Genomic DNA, 20776 nt, shown 5'->3' on the forward strand with positions numbered 1-20776 from the left:
AACCCTTGCCCTTCCCTCTCCAGGTGGAGGACTTGTCAGATTCAGCCTTCGCAGCTCGGCACGGGAAGTGTGAGGAGATGGAGCGGGCGCGGTGGCTCTGGAGCACCAGTGTCCCCCCTCAGCGCCGGGGCAGCAGGTACAGCCCTACCTGCAGGGCCACATCCCACACGGGGAGCTCCTGGGAGCAGGGGGTCACTCACAAAAACGCCTGAAACCTGCTGCTGGTGTTGAACAGTTTGGCATCGTTCAGCCTGAGGGAACCCGTGTGGGAGCAGGACACGGTCTTGGTTAGGTGGGGATGAAGCTGCAGCCCAGTTTGGCTGCAGACAGCTGCACCATCTGCTTTCTCAGGCACTTCTTGTGCTCCAGAAGTGTGGGAGGTGCTGTGCCAGCCCAGGAGTCCTGGGGAAGGCACGGGGCTTGTGATGGCTTCATTCCTGCAGGATCAGGGACTGGACACTCAGTTCACTTTCTGCTGTGTCCTTGTGAGTGGGTGTCTATGACCACCACTGTTTCCAGCTGTTGATCTCATCATGAACCTGCACTGAAAGAGATTTGCTCTTCTCGGTTCCATCACCGAGGGTTTGGTTGCCTGGAGTCACTTTGTGGCTGCTGAGCCACAGCTCTGTCACTGCCCCTGGTGCTGTTTGGGTTTTGGTTCTGCCCAGTCAGTGCCTGCCACTTGAGGGCTCCTACATGAGCTTCTGCAGGTGCAAACGTGGCTTGTGTCAAACCCCACTCGTGCTGCTGCCTGTTTCCTCTGCAGCTGCAGTTCCCAGTGCTCCTGGAGAGTGGGATGTTTTCCTGTTTCTTTAGCCCGTTTCTTATATCTGAAGTCCTTGTTGGTCACTTGCTGTTGCAGTTCATCTTGGAGAGTTGCACGTGGATTTGGGAACTGCATGTAGCCTGTGGGTTTTTATCTGGACTCTGTTGGTGATCAGACTTTTGTAATTCTTGGTTGAAATCTGAGTTTTCAGGGTTTCACTGTGATCCTCCCGCTCCCAACTGCTGAAATTGCTGCATTTCCAGCATTGCTGATTCCCTGCACTCAGCCCTTGAGCTGCTGCCAGGGGTCACCTGGTGTGAGGAAACACTTTGAAGCGTCTTGATGTCATAGGGAGTTTCTCATCACGGTGTTTGTGCAGCACTGGGAGTGTAGGAGATGTGTGGGACACAGAGCCTCAGGAGAGCAGCATCAGTGATGCACCAGGCAGTGGAAATGGGGCAGGAATGGGCCTGGACGAGTTGTCTCTGGGCCGTGGCATTCCCTGCTCGTGTTCCCATCAGGGCAGAAGGATCCTGGGGTGGGATCAGCAGCAGTGAGGCAGCACGGCCGGGCTCTCAAACCTGCTCCTGTCTCAGGTCCTACAGATCCACGGACGGCCGGACGACCCCCCAGCTGGGGAACCCCTCGACTCCCCAGCCAGCATCCCCTGAGGTGGGCAGCTACCACTCCCACTTGGAGGTGTCCCACACCCACTCACCACGCAGCCCCATCAGCCCCGAACTGCTCTGTGCCCCCCTGACGCCCCTGTCCCGGGACTCCCTGCGGCTCCTGTCCAGCGAGGACACGCGGTGCTCCACGCCCGAGGCCGGCCTGGACGAGCAGGTGGGTTCTGGCTGCAGCCCCGCAGGTGACCCTGCTGTGGTGAGGGCAGTGCGGAGCGCCGGGCCAGGTGTGGTCAGGGCAGCAGGGCCAGGTGTGGTCACTGCCCGGGGCCAGGTGGGGTCCCTGCAGCGGGGCCAGGTGTGGTCAGGGCAGCGGGGCCAGGTGTGGTCAGGGCAGCGGGGCCAGGTGTGATCACTGCCGCGGGGCCAGGTGTGGTCACTGCCCGGGGCCAGGTGTGGTCCCTGCAGCGGGGCCAGGTGTGGTCCCTGCAGCGGGGCCAGGTGTGGTCCCTGCAGTGGGGCCAGGTGTGGTCACTGCCCGGGGCCAGGTGTGGTCACTGCAGCAGGACCAGGTGGGATCAGGGCAGCAGGGCCAGGTGTGGTCACTGCAGGGGGCCAGGTGTGGCCACTGCCCGGGGCCAGGTGTGATCACTGCAGTTGGGGCCAGGTGGGATCAGGGCAGCAGGAGGCATTGCCGGGGTCGGCGCCGCCTGGAGCTGCCTCCAGGTCTGCCGAAGCAGTCGGAGCCTGGGGCTGTGCCCCGCTGTCGGAGCCTGGGGCTGTGCCCCGCTGTCGGAGCCTGGGGCTGTGCCCCGCCGGCAGCTCTGACCTCCGGCTCCGTGCGAGGGCTGAGGCCGGGCGGCCCGTCCCGGCTTTGCAGCACTCGGTTCTCTCCCCCAGGCCGTGCAGCCCTGGGAGCGCCGCACCTTCCCGCTCTCCTACGACCCCCGGACGGAGTGCGAGGAGCCGCCAGACCCCCAGGACCGGTTGTCGCGCTGCACCCGCCGCACGTCGGGCAGCAAATCCTCCCGGGAATGCGATGGCACTTCGGCTTCGCCCAGCCTGGCCGGCCTCAAGAGCAGACCCCCGCTGGCCCCCCCCTCCTCCTCCTCTTCCTCCTCCTCCTCCTCCTCCTCCTCCTGCTCCGCAGTCCTGCGGCCAGCGCACAGATAGAGACACACGGGGAGACATGAGCAAACCAACACACAGAACTAACTCTTGGCATTAAAGCTTCCAAAATCTGCGTTTGATATTCAAACATCCTGCCGGGAATTTTCACAGTTTTTAGTGAATTTAAGGAGTTTAGAAACTGTTTTTCGTTTTCTTTTTTTTTTTTGTTTTCTTTTTTTTTCTTCTTTTTTTTCTTCTTTTTTTTTTCTTTTTTTTTTTTTTTTCCTTCTCCATGTTTCCTCGTCACATGAATGAGCCCCCAGATTCCTCCCAGCGGAGTGAAGCCTTGGGAGGGGAGCAGCCCACCAGACCCCCTCCCCTTTCCTTCCTCCTTTAGGTGTATAAAACTAGAGCACAGGATTTAGCTGACTAGCAGATTTCGGGGATAGTTTTTCCCAACAAAAGGGTGTCGTTTTCTCTTAACCCACTCCCCCCCCGCCCCCGAAAGGTTTTAGTGGAGTGAAATTAGTGGTGAAAAGTGATGTCTTGGGATTGCAACCTTCACTGTCCGGCTGTCTTCACCTGCAGAGCGCCCACCTGCACTTCACCCTCCTGCATTTTCCTGCCCCAGGTTGTAATTCCAGGTATCCCAAGGGGGAGTTCTGTCCCCTCCCTGATCCTCCCTCTGCCCCTGGGGATACCTCTGCCGCCTTTCTGCCCTGGTTTGGAGCAGCCCTGGCTGTGGCTGCATTCCCAGCAGGGGGAAAGGAGGGACCTCGTGGGTGCTCCACGCTCAGCCTGGCGTGGCAGGTGTGGGTGTTGGCAGCACCTCGTGCTGTGTTCGGAGGGCAGGAGGGGGAGAGTCCCCGATGCTTGGAGCAGGAGCAGAATTCCCGGGGCACTTGGCTGCCCCTTGGGGTGAGGCTGTTGAGCTGGAGCTGGGCTGTGGCTGCTGCTGGAGCCATCCCCTCGCCGTGGGGCTGGGCAGGTGGAGCCATCCCCTGGCTGTGGGGCTGGGCAGTGGAGCCATCCCCTGGCCATGGGGCTGGGCAGGTGGAGCCATCCCCTGGCCGTGGGGCTGGGCAGTGGAGCCATCCCCTGGCTGTGGGGCTGGGCAGGTAGAGCCATCCCCTGGCTGTGGGGCTGGGCAGTGGAGCCATCCCCTGGCTGTGGGGCTGGGCAGGTGGAGCCATCCCCTGGCTGTGGGGCTGGGCAGTGGAGCCATCCCCTGGCTGTGGGGCTGGGCAGGTGGAGCCATCCCCTGGCTGTGGGGCTGGGCAGTGGAGCCATCCCCTGGCCGTGGGGCTGGGCAGTGGAGCCATCCCCTGGCCGTGGGGCTGGGCAGTGGAGCCGTGAGCCAGGGGCTGCCGCAGGAGGGTCCCGAGGTGGGTTTGTGTCAGACAGGGGGGGCACAGAGGGAAGGAAGGCGGCTCCTGGGGGCTCCCCCCGGTCCCACCACGGCTTCGCTCCACTCCCGCGCCGCCCCAGCCCCGGTGTGGGTCCCGTTTCATTCCTCCTGACAGGTATTTGAGTTTGAGCCCCAGTTTTTTCCTCCCCGTCCGCACCTGCCGTGACCCCGCACACCGTCCCCACCCGTGACGCTTCCCGGTCCTGACGGTGTGGCTCCTGGGCCCTGTCCTGTTGGCTAGCATTGTGCCTGTCTTATGTATAATCACATCACAAAAAAAAAAAAAAAAAAAACCAAAAAAAAACCAAAAAAAAAAAAAAGGAAAAAAAAATACAAAGGACTTTTTTTTTTTTTTTTTTTCCATTTTGTAATCGTAAAGAAATAGTCGCTGAACTGCTTCATGGTCGGGGTTTTCACAATTTTCAACATGATCTTGTGGTTTTGGTTCTGTTCTAGTTTAAAGGATCCGTCATCGTTTCTTTAAAACAACCCAACAAACAACGGCGCTACCATATCCCTCTGCAGAAGTGCTTTTCTATTTATAAGGTTGAAAATTCTGAATAACCCTTTTAGCATTATAAAAACCACACAAAAAAAGAAACCCACCTTGTATTTTGTAAATATTTTCTTTTCCTGCTTTGAGCTGTGTAATGTCCTTGTTATATAGAAATGCTTTTCTTCCGAGAAGCTGATCTTTGTTAATGTCTTGATTCTGTTGGCAAAGCACAAATGTGCTTATAAAAAAAAAAAAAGAAGAAAAGATTAAAAAAAAATTAAAACGTAATATTCCATTTGATGAGTGTGAAACGCTGGGCTGGAACAGAAGGGACCCTCAGTGCGCTCAGATCTGCGGCTTCCCTCCTGCCTTTCAGTGCCTCTCCTGGTTTTTGTGATGGTTTTTCCCAGCAGTTACTGTCAGCAGGAGGAGGAACCCCCGGGCTGGGGGTTATTTTACATTTCTGGGGTTAACTGGGTGCTGCTGGTTCTCATCCCGGGGATTGTTGTGTGTGTCCTGGCTCCACCAGGCCGGGCCACCCCTCTGTGCCCCAAGGAAAAGTGTGGGAGCGTAAAAAGCAAAAACTGAAACCCGTCCCTGCCCCTTGGTGCTCCCCAGTGATTCTGTGGGTCCCCACCCTGCGTTCCCCCCATGCAAAAGAGCTGCCAATTACCGTTATCGTAGTAATGACTTTATTTCCAAATTCACTTTTACGGCAACAGTGTAAACCAGTTGTTAAACACACGATACACTATGGACACCCACAGACAGAAGCTAAGCTAGAATGATACACTGAGATCAAACCTTCCCTCCCCTCCCCGGCGGGCCCGGGGCTGCCAACACACACAGGCTGGCACCGACCTTGGCTAACACGCAGAATCTTTTGGAGTGCAGAAATAGGATTTTTTTGTTTTTAAATCAGTGCCGGTTTTAACCCTTTTCAGACCCAAGATGTGTGTGGAGTAAAGGAAAAGCCGGGGTCAGGGTGTCTGGCTGCTCACGGGGACCCTCAGGCCTGGGTCTGAACGCAGGGTTGGGGCAGGGGACGTGGCTTGGGCTGCTGGAGGGGACAGCGGGTGACACGGTGGCTGGAAAGGGCTGTCCTGGCACCCCACAGCCCCGGTGGGGACAACAGCCAGGGCCGAGGACACTCGGAGGAAGGGGCTGCTCACTGGAGCTGGGGGCACACAAAGGACATCCCAGCCCTGCTGCTGGTGTCCCTCGGGGGCTGCACAGAGGGGACAGGGGTGGCAGAGGACTCAGCTACCCCATCCTGCAGCCCATAGGGGTAAGGAGGTGATGCTTTGGGGGCTCTCCCAACTTGCTCGTTCTACAAAGGACAAAAACCGCGGCGGCTCCTGCGGCGCTACAGAGTCGGGGACGGAGCACAGAGCCTACAATCATGGAGTCAAGGGAATGGAGCGAGTGACAAGCTGGACACGGTGGTGCTGCTGGACCAGCCTCTCCCCAGCAATAAAGCAGCTCCTGGGGCTGCAGAGAGAAGGGTTGGAGCCCCCCAAAACAGTCCCCATCCACAGCCAGGCCTGCGGCAGCCCAGTCCCACGCAGGGACGGGGGTGACAGCGGGTTCTCAGCTCCCGCGGGATGGGAGCACGTCCTGTCCCGGGAGGAACTGCTGCTCTGACAGCCTTGGTGGCACCCAGCCACCACCCCAAGGACAACCAGGGGCCCTGACCCCCCGCCAGCCCCGTCAGAGCAGGATTGCAGCCCTTGCTGGGAAAGCACGGCTTTCCCTGCGGCAGAGCCCGGGCTGCAGGGCCCCTCTGCCCTCGCGCCTCCAGCTGTGCCCCAGAGCTCGGCCCTCTGGGGGACACGGGGCGGGACACACACGGAGCTGCACTGGTGGCACCTCGGCCTCTTTGGTAGCAGAGGGAAGGGGCAGGCGGGGACAGCCACGGGACCCCCTCGTGCTCCCCAGGGAGCCGCAGGAACAAAAGCAGCCAAAGAAAGAACTCGGCTGGCTCCTGTCCCCGAGCGGTGCCGGGGTGCTCAGTGCTGTGTGAGGAGTGAGGCGCTGCCAACTCACACCCGGGGAGCGCCCGGAAAGGGGGTTCAGTGCCAGGGAGCAGCCGGGCTGGGGGAGCTGCTGTGCCTCCCCCGCGTCCTCCCGGGGTCTCACCGCTGCCACCGGCACAGCAGAGCCATGGAGCTGCCACCTCCGCCATCGCTGAGCTGACCTTGCAGGGAAAGAAAAAGAACAACCCGAAAAATGTCACAAGCTGCACCCAAATCCAGGAGCCATCCCAGCCCTGGAGCTGTGAGTGCCCCTCATCCGAGCTCCCGGGGCAGCCCCGGCCCCCGGCAGACATGCGGAGCCCCCCGGGCTGGGCTGCGGCGGAGCCGGCGCGGGGCAGCTCAAAACTACTTACAGCATTTATTTTTTTTTAAACACATGCTCGTTTATGAAAACAATCACCCTGGCACGGTCCAAGCATATACAGACAAATCTACTCTACGACACGAGGGGCTGCCAAAGGAATGGGGAAAAGCCTCTACTCATCCACTCAGCGGTTCCAGCACAGCCACGGAGAGGGGAACGGCCGCCCGGGGCCCCTCGGAACGGGCACCCGGCGTCGCCTGAACTCCAGCTGCCGGAGCTGAGAGCGGGTTAGGGGGTACCTGGCCGTGATCTTCATACACATCTCGGCTTTCGGAAATAAAAACAAAAGGTTTCTTTTCCAAATCGGCAGGTAAATTTAAGGCGGGGACGGAGGGCGCCTCGCCGCAGCCCCGCCTGCGCGCCCAGGACGCGTCCAGCCCGCGGGCCAGCGGCGGGGCACGAGCTGGGCGAGGTGACAGCCCCTTCCCGGGAGGGCCACCCGCTGCCCCGTGCTGCTGTGGGGTGCTCGGGTCAGCGCTGGGCTGCGGCCGCCCCTCGGGCCCCCTCCCCGCCTTGCCGGGTGGCCCCGGGCGGGGCTGGGACAGCGAGGGACGGGCAGGAGCAGGGGACACAGGGGACGGGCTGTGCGCTCCGAGGAGCAGGGGGAGAGGAGGTTTTGTACCTCATAGTGTCACTGATTTTGAAGTCCTGGAGCTAGAGCTGAATGAACAGTAAAAGCAGGTTAAATCATTAACCAGTTAGGGACGGGGAAGCAGCTGTAAAAGGAACAGAGGAAGAAGGCCAGATTATTATTTTTGTTTCTTTTCTTTTTTTGTTTTCCTTTCCTTGTCTTCTCTCCGGTGGCCGCCGTGCCGCGATCACAAGCCCTGCTTGGCCAGCGAGGCGGACACCTCGTCGGCTAGCGTGGCCAGCTGGGGGGAGTCCACCAGGTTGATGCTGCCGGTGGAGGAGACGTTGCTAAGGCGGCGTGGGGAGGCGTCTCCGGAGATGGTCGGCGACTTGTAGACGATCTCGGCGCCGTGGTCGGTCTTGGCTTTGGCGTTCTCGCGGAAGGTCAGCTTGTGAGTCTCAATCTGTGAGGGAGAGGAGGGTCAGGGGGGCACGGCCGGGGCACGGGGGCAGGTGTCCGCTCGGGCACGGCCGCTGAGAGCTGGGAGCAGTGAACAAGTGTCCCCGGTCCTCGGGCACGTCCCGGGCACCTGAGGGGACAGCAGGACCTGAGCGTCTGGATGCTGCCAGATCCTCCCCAGCCGAGGTCCCGGAACGCAGAGCCTGGGCTGCTCCCACTCCCCTGGCAGGGATTAGGGGGGATGTGACACATGGAGCTTCCCCTCGGCCCCGGAGCTGCTCCCAGGAGCCAAACCCCTCTCCCGCTGAACTGGGTCTGGTTTGCTACTTACAGGTGCCCTCCCCAGCCGAGTGCAAGGCTGGGGGCTGCCTCTCCGTGGGGCTGAGTGGCTCCAGCACCAGGGCCTGGAGCCCAGCGGGGTCTGGGCTCGGGGTCCAGCTCTTGTCTTCCTTGCCTTTCTCTCTCTACAGGTGAAGAAACCCACCCAGGGCAGTGGGGGGCAAAAAATGCATCAGCAACAAAAAACCATGATCCAAAGAATGTCAGCCAGAAGGAAAAAGACAAAAAATATAGAAAAGAAATAGAAAACTGGGGAGAAAAAGATCTGAAAAATAGGGACATTCAAAAATATAGAAAAGAAATAGAAAACTGGGGAGAAAAAGATCTGAAAAATAGGGACATTCAAAAATATAGAAAAGAAATAGAAAACTGGGGAGAAAAAGATCTGAAAAACAGGGCCATTCACTGACTCATAGAAAGAAGAGTGGCTGCCTTTGGAGCCAGGGGCAAAAGTCCCCAGGAAGAACAAGGGAGGGCGCAGGGCCTCGGGCACAGCACGGAGCACCCAGCTCCCCACGGCAGACCTGGGAGCCAGAGCTCAGCCTGAAGAGCTCTGGACTGTGAGTCCGAGTGTGGGTCTGTGTGTCACAGGGCAAGGAGGGGCCTTGGGGACACAGCAGAGGGGCAGCAGAGCTGCTCCTGGACTCAGCTACAGCCACAACCCCATCCAGGCCGGGTTTGGGCAGGGGAGGGGCAGCCACCAGGCTGAAGGCTGAGGTGGTGATGCCACGGCTGGGTCACAGAGAAACTTGCAGAGAAACTCCTGCAAAGGGCAAGTTCTTCCAACTATGGCGCAGTGAATGTGCCAGGGCCATCACTGGGACCACAGAAGCGATGGCAGAGGGCTCAGTGAGGCACAGGGGAGGCTGATGCACGCCAGAGAGAAGGGTAAGGAAGTCAAGCGGTCCCACAGTCAGAGGCCAGCTGGAGGTGAGAGCTGGAGCTGCACAGAGAACACGTGGCCAAGAACAAAGTGCCAAAATACAGGAGCTGAAACAGAACCTTCCCCTCCCGCTGAGACAAAAGTGCTGCAAAGGCAAGCCAGATAAAACCACTTTTCCCTGGGGAAGCTGAACCCTGCGTGTCGCCAGGCTGGAGCCTCAGCTCTGTGCTCACCTGATGTCCTCACCCCGCTGCCTGCTGGGCACCTGGTGGCCTTGAAGCCCTTGGGGCTCTTTTATTTGGCTGAGCCTCACTGAAGTCACTATCAAAGCCTTGGTGGGAACAGCTCAGCCCAAGTTCAGCACTTCCCTGACCTGGGTGCCTTTTGTCTCTCAGCTTCAATCCCCCTAAACGCTCCCCTCCCTTCACAGAGGAGAAATCACCCTCTGAAGGGCCACTTTGCTGCAAAGTCACTGTTCTAAATAAAGCTGAGCCTCTAATGCTCCACTTCCACTGGGGATCCAACACCTCTGCAGCTCCCTGTGTCACAGCAGCAGCACAGCACATGCCGATGGTGACACTTTGTCGTGGGAAGGGTTTGAGACACAAACAAAACTTCAGAGGCAGCAGAGAGAGCAGGAGACCACAGGAGAGGCTGTCACAGGCTGGCACTCACTCAGTGGCCACAGGAGGGACACAGAGATCCTGGCAGCAGTGGCACAGCTCTGCTCAGCACGGCCAGACCCCTCACACCCCCAGCACATCCCAGGGCCCCTCTACCTTTTTATTGCCTCCTCCAGGGACGTGGCTGATGTTATCTAGGGAGCCGATTTTCGACTGCACTTTATCTTTGAAGTCCAGTTTCTCAGATTTCACCTCCACCTGGCCACCACCTGGAAGAGAAGAGCGAAGGTGGGTCAGGAGGTGGGAAGAGCACTGCAGGGCTCACTGGGGTGCTGCAGGCAGACCCCTCTCCCCTCTCCCAGCCCCGGAGCTCGGGGGCAGCTCAGCCCCAAGGTACCTGGTTTGTGGTGGATGTTGCCCAGGGAACCACATTTGGATGTCACGTGGCTCAGGTCCACTGGCTTGTAAACGATTTGCACCTGTCCGTGGGAGAGAGGAATCGGGGATGAGCCGGAGGCCAGCAGGGGCAGGTGGGGAGGGGGAGCACAACACACAGCGGCACCTGAGCTGGATTGGAGGGAAAGGACAGCTCCAACCCCGGGAGGATTAATGACACCAGAGAAACTGTCATCAGAAATGGGAGATCATTAATGCCCGTGTGCAGTAGCCTCTTAACATTGTCAGCATGCACGAGATCACCTCTCCACAGAGGGGGGAGTAGAGGCAATTTTAAAGTGCTCGAGTGAGAGAGAAAGTGGAGTGGTAATTAATTAAGATTTGCATACACATCATCCAAAAGGAGGAGATATACCAGAGAGAAAACGTAAAAAATAAATACCTTTTCTGGTGTAAAACATAAAGCTTATGTCCACAAAAACTGAAAGAACAGAAATGATCAATGTGCACAGAACTTTTAAAAGAGTGACCAAAATATGCATTTCTGAAAAATGCTGTAACGGAAATAAGGGTTTAAAAAAAAAACCAAAAAAACCAAACCAAAAAACAAAGCAAAGTCTTAAATATCTGGAGTTCACATCATAGAAATTAAAATGGCAATTATAAAATATTGAACCACATTTTGTGATAAGCTCTGTTTTGATGTGCTTTGCCCATGATGTCTCTGAAGGTGAGCTCCAGCAATTCCACGGATCTCCCCGTCCCCAGAGCACACGGGGCGGGTGGCACCGACACTGGGGACACGGGACACACACACAGGGGGACACCAAGGGGGTCTGCAGTGCCACGGGAGCAGCCACACACCAGGGAGGGCCCTGGGCCAGGCACACACACGGCAGCTACGGCAGGAGACAGAGGGGCAGAAAACATCCCCAGAACCCCACAAGTCACCCTGGAGCCCGCTGTGGGGCTCACGGGGTGTGAGGCAGCTGCTGCTGCAGTTTGTGGGGCTGTGCAGGACAAGTGACAGCATCCACACCTCGGGCTTGGCTCTGGGGACAGCCTGGATGTCCCGGGCAGCAGCTGCTGCTCTCCGTGTGCCCCCAAACACCGCAGTGGGGCGAGGCTCTCCCCAAGCCCAGAGGGATGGGTTCAGAGGAGCTGAGCCCTCCCAGCAGCCCCAGACCAGCACCAAGGACCCACTGCAGCCTCTGCTCCCCAGCTGAGCACCCAGGGCTGACCCAAAAGCCCAGGGGAAGAGCATCCCTCAGTTCTGACATTGGCCCCAACACCCTCAGTGATTGTCACAGCCCTGACCCCAGCACGGAGCCAGGAAAAGGAAAAGGAGGAGCAGAGGCTCAGCCCCAGGCAAGAGCCCCGCTGACCTGCCTCATCTCTGATGCTGACACAGACCAAAGGCACATTTGACAGGAGACAGAGAGGGAGAAAAGCAGCCCCTCGGGGTCTGGGAGCACACCGTGGACACAGACGTGGGGACAGCGTTGGGAAGGGCCACACGTGTGAGCCACTGGGGCAGGAGAGGAGCTGGATTTGGTTGGAAAGCAGGAAACAGACCCAAAAAGGGCAGCTGATGCCTTTCTAATCCCAGCTGAAGGGTCTCACAGCGATTCAGGCACCACTGAGACCTGGGACTGAAAGTGTCCCGTTGCCAGAACAAGCAGTCGGCAACTGGAATTTCCTGCCTCATTCCCAGTCCCTTTTTTGACAGACAGGACTCTGTCACCCCTTCCCATCCTGCTGGGGAGCAGAGAAGGATCCTCTCCATTTTAGCAAGAAAGGAAAAGGGGAACAGAGTTGTTTGCCTGGGAAACCAGTGCCAGAGACCTGGGGATCCCACCCTCATCACCCACTGCTGAGGCCAACTCCTGCCTAAGGCATCCCCTGGTCAGAGCATCCCCGGGCTAAAAACCCAGGAGCCAAGGCCAGGGAGTGGCAGCTCCCTCTGGGAGCAGCGGTGGCTGGGCAGGGGCTGCTGCTGGCACGGGGGGCCAAGTCCCAAAGGCACTGGGGGCCCTGGGTGCCCTGTGCAGCCACACTCTGCCCTGCCAGGCTCTGCTCCCAGAGCTGCTGCAGCCAGGCACAGCCCGTGGGGTTTCCAGCTCTGGCAGGGCCTGGGAGGGATCAGGACCCCCAGATGAAAACCCAGGTCATTGTTATCCCGGTGCAGATGCCCACGGTGGGAGCTCTGTGCAGGAAGGGTGAGCTCCTCACCAGCCACAGCACACAGGGCTCCTGGTCCCCCACACCCTGGGCAGCCCAGGACCCCACAGTAAGGAGGAGGAACGCCCATGGAACTGCCCCACAGGGCTCTGAGCTCTGCACAGCAGCTCCTCTGGCCTGTGAACGAACTGCAGGGTCACCCCAAATTTTAGCCAGAGGTTGCAAACCCGGCTGTGTCCCTGTGTTCACCTGCCAAGCCTTCTGCAGGGCTCAGTTCCTCAGGGAGGGCGTCCACAGGGATCAAAAACAGCCCGAAAATCCATGGGGAACATCTCGGACCAGGACCCACAAACCCCAGTCACACTGTCTGGGGTCTCAGGGATGTGCCTTCCTCAGTCCAGCATCTTTCCTGGACCCAAACTGCCTCCAGCTGTAAATCCACCAACCTCTGTGGAGTTTCTCCAGGTTTCTGGCACAGTAACTGAAAGCTGAGTCTGGTATTTCTGTGAGAACAGCTGGAAATGCCAGCGTTCAAATCAATTAACCCAACAATTCCTCAGGCTCAGCCTCCATGGGTGCTGCCGGACACATCCATTAGCGAGGAGAAACTTAATATTTGCATGGATCATACTTGCCTGATGGGAATGGGCACGTTCACAGGTTGGGCAGGATCATGTCCAATTTAGCAGCACATTGAGCAGTGAGCACTGGGTCTGCTGATAAATCCACCCATCTCCTGCACCACCGTGTGCCAGAGGCCCCATCCCACAGACAAGGCAGCGCAAAACCCTGGAGTTACTGGGGCGTTTTGTTACAGACGTGGTTTGGACACGGGGCAGTTAGTTCTGTCCATGTCAGGCATGTCCAGGACTCGTTAGGGGTCATTTTTGGGTTAAGGAGGTTAAATGACAGCACGTCCCCAATGGCTATGTGACAGCAGGGTGGCTGCAGATAGCATTGGTGATTAGTGTAACAACATGCCACTAAAATCAGGATTATTACAGTGCATTCAAAGTGTGAAGGTACTCACACTGCCTCCGCCCGGGATGTGTTTGATATTATCCTTTGAGCCACACCTGGATTGAACGCTGCTAAAGTCCAGCTTCTTATTAATTATCTGCACCTTTGGTAGCCAGAAAAGAGTCATTGCACGTCACCAATAGCTATCTGATGGCAGGGTCTCTGCAGATAGCATTGGCAGTTTAGTGTACACAACATGCCACTTATAATCAGAACTATTATAGAGCATTGAAAGTGTGAAGGTACTCACACTGCCTCCGCCCGGGATGTGTTTGATATTATCCTTTGAGCCACACTTGGATTGAACGCTGCTAAAGTCCAGCTTCTTATTAATTATCTGCACCTTTGGTAGCCAGAAAAGAGCGTGAGAAACAACATGACCATCTGCTGCTTGACCATGTGTTACATCCCTAAAACCAGGAACCTGCCTTCCAGTGCCAGGAGCGAAAAGGAAAACCTCTGGCCTGCTGCAGAGATTTGTCTGTTCCTGGGCTGGGAAGGGAAGATGGAGGTGGGCAGGTCATAGCTCGAGGCTGGACAGGTCTGGGCAGTGATGCAGCCCTGGGTCTCGGGCCACAAACAGCAGCCAAAAGCCCAGCTCAGGCTGGATCCTTCCACTGAACAAAACTGGGACTTGCTGGGCAGCAAACCCACTGGAAGGAGGCCTCAGAGGCTCCACCAGGGCTCAGGGGCTCAGCTTCTGCAGAGCCAGTGGGAGGAGGAGAGGTGGAGCTGGGAGAAAAACACCTGCCCAGCTCCAGCTCCTGGGCCAGGCACACCTGCCCTTGGGCACACAGGTGCCACTGGCCAGGCTGGAGCAGGGGCTGCGTGTCCAGAACCAGGAGAGGGGAGGACACTGAGCCCTGCCCTGCACTGGGCTCACACTCCCTCCACAGCTACCAAGAGAAAGCCAGCACTGCCAGGGATGCAGCCCCAGCCCAGGGATGCAGCCCTATCCCAGGGATGCAGCCCCAGGCTCCAGCCCTGTCCCAGCTCTGTGGCACACTCCTAACGAGTCTGGTGGGTGGGATCAGCCTGGGAAGGGCTGTGGCCACAAGGGAAGCACAGCAAACCATGCCCCCAGCCCCAAAGCCTTCCCTCCACGTGCTGATCTCTGTGCTTGTGAAGCTGGTCCCACTCAGGGCTTGTTTTCCCCACTGGTGGTGGAAGGAGCTGTGCTGGAGCCACCTCAGGCATCGAAGCAGCTCCTCCAGATAACCCCAGGGTGAAGACAACCCCTGCTCCTTCCCCACACACCCCGGGGTGGTTTTGCAACCCCCCAGGTGTCAATGCAGGTACCACCCCACGGGTGTGAGGCTGTGAGAGGCTGCAGGAGAGCCCCAGCAGTGTCACAGCCCTGGGCACACACACTCCTGGTGGCAGCAGCCCCGGAGCTGGGCAGGCACCTTGTCCCCATCCCCATTGCAATCCCAGCCCCTGCTGCCAGGAGAGCTCCCTGCCCTGCCTCCCCAGCATGAGCAGGCTGGCGTGTGCCTCCAGCAGCATGTTCCAGGTTCACATCAACTAATCCCACAGATCAGGGCCCAGCTGTGCCAGGCCAGGCTTTGCCAGAGCCCCCCTGGGTGATGCAGCCACAACACGAGTGTCAGAGCGTGCAGCAGCACTGGCACAGACGTGGCCTGGCTGCTCCTGGCGTGTGTGCCCCTGTCCCTCTGCCTGCCCGGGCTGGGCTCTGGAATCTGCACCGAGAGCAGGCTCCAAACCAGCCTCAAATCCAACGTCTGGGATCAGCCCCTTCTGCTCCAGCTGCAGCATTCTGCTGGGAGCAGCCTCCTGCCCTACAGAGTCCCCAGCAGAGCATCCAGCCACTCTCCCCTGCAAAGAGCAAGGGATTGTCCCAAATTCTGCTGTTCTCACTCTTTCAGCAACAACAACAGAGAAGCAGAGAGAAAAAAAAAACAACAAAACCAACCCAACTTGTAAAAGCTGGATTAAAAAAGAACAAGCAAATAATTTAACTATTTTCTAGTAAACAAGGATTCCTTCTAAAATCCCTGGAGAACAGGGTTTGTGGGGGTGGGAAGAAAAACCTGAGTCTTGTGCTAAGTGGGCAGGAGGGCTGAGCCCCCCCAAAAAGGACACTGTGCTCATGTGCTGCTGTCTCATGACCAAGAGCCCTGCCCAGGCTCCAGAGCCCCCCTGAATTGTGGCACAACGCCAGGAAATTGCCAGCCACGTTGGAAAACGCCTGGAAAGGGCACAGAAAAGCAGGCTGCCACTTCACAGGATGCAGAGGAGCCAGCTCAAAGCCTCCCCCCATGCCAAAGGGGAACATTCAGGTACCTGCTTACACAGAATGTCATGCACAGCACTCAGGGAACGTTTGCTATGGCTCTGCAAGGTCTGAGCCAGGCAGTGCCACCCCCAGGACAGGCAGTGTCCCCTGCCCAGCTTGCAGAATTTAACCCAAGACCCTCATTCCCAAGCCCCTGGAGCCCAGAGGTCACTTTGCTGCTCGTGAAACAACTTTTCTGGGAGTGCAAATTGAAAGGACAGAAGTGCCACCAGTTCTGGCCGTGCCACCCTGCACTGTGTGGCCAGACAGCACCTGATGGCACAGCACAACCCCAACCCCTGCCAACAGAGCTGGATCCAAAATCCCACTGTCTGGCAAAATGTGGGGTCCTGAGACCCTGAGGAGGAGAGAGACCTTCGTGTCCTGTCCTGCAGTGCTGGAAGGACAGCTCCAGGCACAGTGTGGCATTCCTGGTCCTGCCACTGCTCACACAGCTCCCATCCTGCTGTCCCCACCTGGACACGTCACTCCCTGAGACCCACACCACGAGCTCTCCACGGGACAGCTGAGCTGCCCTGAGCCAGGCAAGGAGCTGCATCCAACCCCAAACCTTCCAGCCAGACCTTCCAGCCAAACCAGAGCCAAACCCTCCAGCTAAACCCTCCAGCCAAACCCTCCAGCCAAACCAGAGCCAAACCTTCCAACCAAACCCTCCAGCCAAACCAGAGCCAAACCTTCCTGCTAAACCCTCCAGCCAAACCAGAGCCAAACCAGAGCCAAACCATCCAGCTGAACCTTCCACCTAAACCTTCCACCTAAACCTTCCAGCCAAACCTGAGCCAAACCTGAGCCCTGCCCATTCCCCCGCCAGGCTGCTGCTGCTGCAGGGAGCTTCTCCCAGCCCGGCCGGAGCTCCAGCCCCGCTGTCCCCACTGACAGACCCCTGGGAGGGGGGACAGAGGCTGTGTTTACCTTGCCACCTCCGGGCTGGTGCTTCAGGTTATCGGTGGAGCCGATTTTGGACTTGACGTTTTTCAGGTCGGGCATGGGCGCGGCGGCCGGCGGCACGCGGGTCTTGGCAGAGGCGGGAGATTTCGGGGGGGTACGAACCACTGCCACCTTCTTGGGCTCCCTGGCTGGTGGGGTGGGCAGAGAGGGGGTGCGGGAACGGCTGCCTGGAGTCCCGGGGGAGCCGGGACTGCTGTAACCGCTTCTGTCTCCGGACTTGGGCTGCTCACCTGCGGTTTGCACAGAGCACAGCCCGGGTCAGCGCCGCCCTGCTCCTGCTCCTGCTGCCCCTGGGGGCTGCTCTGCCTCGCCCCAGAGCCCACCCAACAGCCCAGGGCGCGGGGAGGGCGGCGCCTGCACTCCCTTCTACTCCGTTTTGAAGGAAAAAAGCGTGATTCGGAGGCAATATTTCCTAATTTCCCAGAAGGAAGATGGTCTCCGCTGCCTGGATCATCAGTAAGGCTCCCCACCCGAGCGTGGTGTGACAGATTACAGACAAAAGACGCTCGGAACCACTCCTCTATTAGAAATTTGGAAGCGCTTTCACAAAATTATTTTCTGTTTTTGACTAAGACTGATCGCTGAGCAGCTTAGCACTGGCCCCAGTTTGAAAAGGAAATGAAAGAAAAAAAAGAAGACCCTTAAACATCACCTTTCTCAGTCTTTGCTGCTGCAGGAGGTGGTTTTTTCTGCTCCTTTCTGCCTGTTTAGTGAATGAGAAAGATGCTTAAACATAATAAAGCTGGAAAATTAATTGATTTAAGGTTTTATGCAGCTCTGGTTAAGTATGAAATATATGTATATATCCAGTGAAATGCACCATTTTAATGGAAATTCACAATGCCTGATGCTTTCTGGGGTTTTCTTCTCTGAGCATAATGGGCTAATCTCCATTCCTGTAATCGAAGAATTGATCCTCTTGCCCCTGGTCTTTGTGAAATATCATCAGAGAGAAAACGAGTAGATGGATTAAAAAAAATGGAGCTGCCTAAATCTTCCAAATCTGAGGAAATCCCAGAGGATAAAGCACCTGGCCTGTCCTGCACCCTGGAGACTGTATGGCCAGAGGGCACGGAGCAGCCCCTGGAAAGGCTCCATCCCGAGGGATCAGCCCTGGCTCTGCACCACAGCTCCCAGGAGAGGGCTGAGCCCCGGGACGCCCAGCAGCACCACCCAGACACCAGCACGGGGCTCCCCCGTCACCTACCGGAGCTGGGAGGGGTCTTGGGGGCCGTGGGGGTCTTGGCCGGGATGCGAGTGGCGTTGGTGGAGTTCCTCTGCGCCTGCCCCGCGCGCGCCTTGGAGCCACCCGGGCCCTGGGGACACAGGGGACACGGCAGGGACACATCAGGGACACGGCAGGGACACGGCAGGGACAGGCTGTGACCCCCAGGGACAGGCTGTGACCCCCAGGGAGACCCCCTCAGGGAGAGACTGCCACCCCTCAGGGACAGGCTGTCACCCCTCAGGGACAGGCTGTCACCCCTCAGGGACAGGCTGTCACCCCTCAGGGACAGGCTGTCACCCCTCAGGGAGAGACTGTGACCCTCAGGGAGACACCCCCAGGGAGAAACTGCCACCCCCAGGGACAGGCTGTCACCCCCGGGATCAGAGCACATGAGACCCTCCCAGCTCTCCCCAGCATTCCCACACCTGCCCTGTGCCTGTCCACACCTGGAGCCCCACAGCCAGGGCACAGCCCCTCCTGGGCCTGTCCCAGGTGAGCCTTGGCTTCAGCCACACCTCTGCTCTCTACTTTTCATCCTTTGGTTTCCCCTGTTCTGCTGAAATTTTGTACAGAAGACAAATTAACCCCAGCATCTGTGAGTGGCTCAGGGTGCCCAGGGAAGCTGTGGCTGTCCCTGGAGCCCTGGCAGTGTCCCAGGCCAGGCTGGACAGGGCTGGGAGCACCTGGGACAGTGGGAGGTGTCCCTGCCCTTGGCACTGGATGGGATTTAAGGCATTTCCACCCCAAGCCATCCCAGGATACCATGGTCCTGTGTGACCTGCACTCCCAGGGCTGTGTTCATGGGACTCAACGTCACAAAGGGGAGAAGCCCCAAGGTTCTGTCCACCCTGCAGCAGCAGCTGGGCGTGTGTTGCATTCCCTGCAGCACCTGCAGCTGTGGCTGAGCCCAAACTCCTCTGTGTGACACACAGCCAGAGCTGCACAGCAAAGGTGGGCACGAAGGGACCTGGACACAGCCCGGGGTCAGAAGGAGCCCTCTGTGCTCTGTGCTGCCTCCTCCCAACACCAAACCCACAGCCAAGGGGCAGGGGGCACATCCCACCCTCCCCAGGGCCAGGACAGGAATGGCAGGAATGCCTCCAGGCACTGCCCCGGCCATGTCACAGCCAGCCCTTACCTTGGCCCTTGTCCCCTGCGTTCCTGTGCTGGCAGGAGAGGCTCTGGAGGCAGGGCTGGAGGGTGGCTTTGGAGGAGCTGCGTGCCGGAGGGGGGACATGGAGCCAGGGGGGTTGGCAGGGCAAGGTGAGCATTTCTTGGGCGTGGAAATGAAATAAAATGGGAACAAAACAAAAGAAAATCAGCATGGGAGGGAGATAAAATGAGATCAGCGAGGTTAAATAGGATTAGAAGGTGCAATACAGAGCTGGGTGGGGGACTGCTAGGGCTGCGCGTACCGAAATCACCAATTTCAGTGTTAGAAAATAATTCTATTCCTCATCTTTAACTCTTTACCCATCGAATTTCCCTTCAGCTTGTCCATTATCCCACTCAGGCACTAACCAGGGTAATGGCCAGCTGAGCTAAATCTCCTCCAAATTACCAGGGTGACAGATATCGTTTAACCTCTAGAACTCACCCATTATTAAACTCTGTTCCTCACCCAGAACACAACACAGCATCTTTTTTGGGTGTTGTCCTGTGCAAGCCAGGAGCTGGATTTGATGATTCTTGTGGATCCCTTCCAACTCAGGATATTCTATGATCTGCAAGGCCTGGATTATTTGATCTAACGTTTTAATTACATGGTTTGCTCTTTTCACAGTTATGCTCGTCCTCAGCGCAGTTTTGAGTCTGCCCCAAGGTCAGCTGCTGCTTTTCAGTCCTGGACTGAGAAAAGGGTTTCTCCAACCTCCCACCCAACCCCAGGAGCCCCGTGCTTGGTTTAGATTTGGACCATTTCCTCATCCTCAAAGAACCCATGGATTGCACCATCCAAACCCAGGGGAGGGAAGAAAAAATAAAAACGCTCTTGAAAACAAATGGAAAAATGGAACATAATGGGAAGGTTTCCTACAGCAGGGCAGGAGAGGAGCCAGGAGCATGGGCAGGTGTCACCCCTGGTTTGGTTTTTAGCTTACCTTGGGTTTCTTTTCATCAGCTTCGGTCCCTTCCTTGTCAACACGACCTGGCAGATGGAAACACACAGTTACACCTCTCGGGACTGGTCATAAATCCAGAGGTGACGACACACTGCTGGGGGGTGTTCCCTGTCCCTGCTCTCCCCAAAACCCAAGGCTGCTCTCAGAAACGTGACCGAGTCACCATCTCCTGCAGAAATCCTTCCACCACCCCACAGTCGTCTGTGTTAGTCAGCACTGGAGGCCAGACACACCAGCCAGGTTTGGGAGAGCATTTCGCCCAGATTTCCACCCAGGATCCACCCAGCTCAGGACAGAAAGTTCCCTTCGACCCTACACACGAATCTGTGAAACACCCACTTTATATGATTCTAAGGATCTTATAAACAGGGACTCGAACTGAGGGGAGCCCCCGTCCAGCAGCACTGGGATCTCATTCAAGGGGCTGTTAAATTGCCATTGCAGAGCACTTTTATCCCTGGCTGGGGTTAATTCCCTTCTCTCCTGACAGGCTGCTCTCTGCCTCCCAGCACAGTGCCCCTTCCACCCGGGTCAGTCTAATTAGGAGATAAGAAACAAGGAGGAGATAAAGTTTGTACTACAGGGCACTCAGAACAAAGCCTTTTCCCCCCCATCTTCAGCTAATTGGGAGGAGAAGCTGCTGATAATTCTCCCCAGCGTTGGGAAACTTGTCCTGGGGGATCAGCCCTTTCCTGATGACATGGACAATGCTGTTGACCCACCCCAGAGCTGCTGGATGCACCACCCCTCCCAAATTCACTTAAATCGCACATTGGAGCAAGGCTGGAGCCAACAGCCACCGAGTGTCTCTGCCTTTGAAGGGAAAGACCATTAAATAATTAAACTTCTCCTACTGATTTAGAAGCCGGCTGGCTCTGGGCAGTGCAT

At 57.5% G+C, this 20776-nt stretch overlaps 2 protein-coding genes across 24 annotated transcripts in view; one reads left to right on the plus strand and one right to left on the minus strand.

Annotated features, from left to right (window-relative positions):
* Positions 1 to 2703, plus strand: part of KANSL1 (KAT8 regulatory NSL complex subunit 1) — a 76117-nt gene extending 73414 nt beyond the window's left edge. For all 4 annotated transcript variants that reach the window (XM_066336855.1, XM_066336858.1, XM_066336857.1 and 1 more), the window contains 3 exons: positions 24 to 136; positions 1363 to 1609; positions 2290 to 2703. In XM_066336855.1, coding sequence (XP_066192952.1) covers positions 24 to 136; positions 1363 to 1609; positions 2290 to 2562 — 633 coding nt within the window. In that variant the 3' untranslated portion in view covers positions 2563 to 2703. The remainder of the gene's footprint in view (positions 1 to 23; positions 137 to 1362; positions 1610 to 2289) is intronic.
* A 1478-nt stretch (positions 2704 to 4181) lies between these two features.
* Positions 4182 to 20776, minus strand: part of MAPT (microtubule associated protein tau) — a 44431-nt gene continuing 27836 nt past the window's right edge. For 5 of the 20 annotated variants that reach the window (XM_066336889.1, XM_066336887.1, XM_066336884.1 and 2 more), the window contains 9 exons: positions 19868 to 19914; positions 17748 to 17856; positions 17193 to 17243; positions 16505 to 16770; positions 13526 to 13618; positions 13286 to 13378; positions 10076 to 10157; positions 9835 to 9947; positions 4182 to 7837 (listed from right to left, as the gene is read on the minus strand). In XM_066336889.1, the coding sequence (XP_066192986.1) occupies positions 7622 to 7837; positions 9835 to 9947; positions 10076 to 10157; positions 13286 to 13378; positions 13526 to 13618; positions 16505 to 16770; positions 17193 to 17243; positions 17748 to 17856; positions 19868 to 19914 (1070 nt within the window). In that variant the 3' untranslated portion in view covers positions 4182 to 7621. Of the gene's footprint in view, positions 7838 to 8164; positions 8298 to 9834; positions 9948 to 10073; positions 10158 to 10513; positions 10556 to 13285; positions 13379 to 13525; positions 13619 to 16504; positions 16771 to 17192; positions 17244 to 17747; positions 17857 to 18906; positions 19042 to 19867; positions 19915 to 20776 lie in introns of those variants that run through there. The other 15 variants (XM_066336885.1, XM_066336898.1, XM_066336896.1 and 12 more) reach the window with 9 other exon arrangements.

Source organism: Sylvia atricapilla, chromosome 27, assembly GCF_009819655.1.
Source record: "Sylvia atricapilla isolate bSylAtr1 chromosome 27, bSylAtr1.pri, whole genome shotgun sequence".
Classification (NCBI taxonomy): domain Eukaryota; kingdom Metazoa; phylum Chordata; class Aves; order Passeriformes; family Sylviidae; genus Sylvia; species Sylvia atricapilla.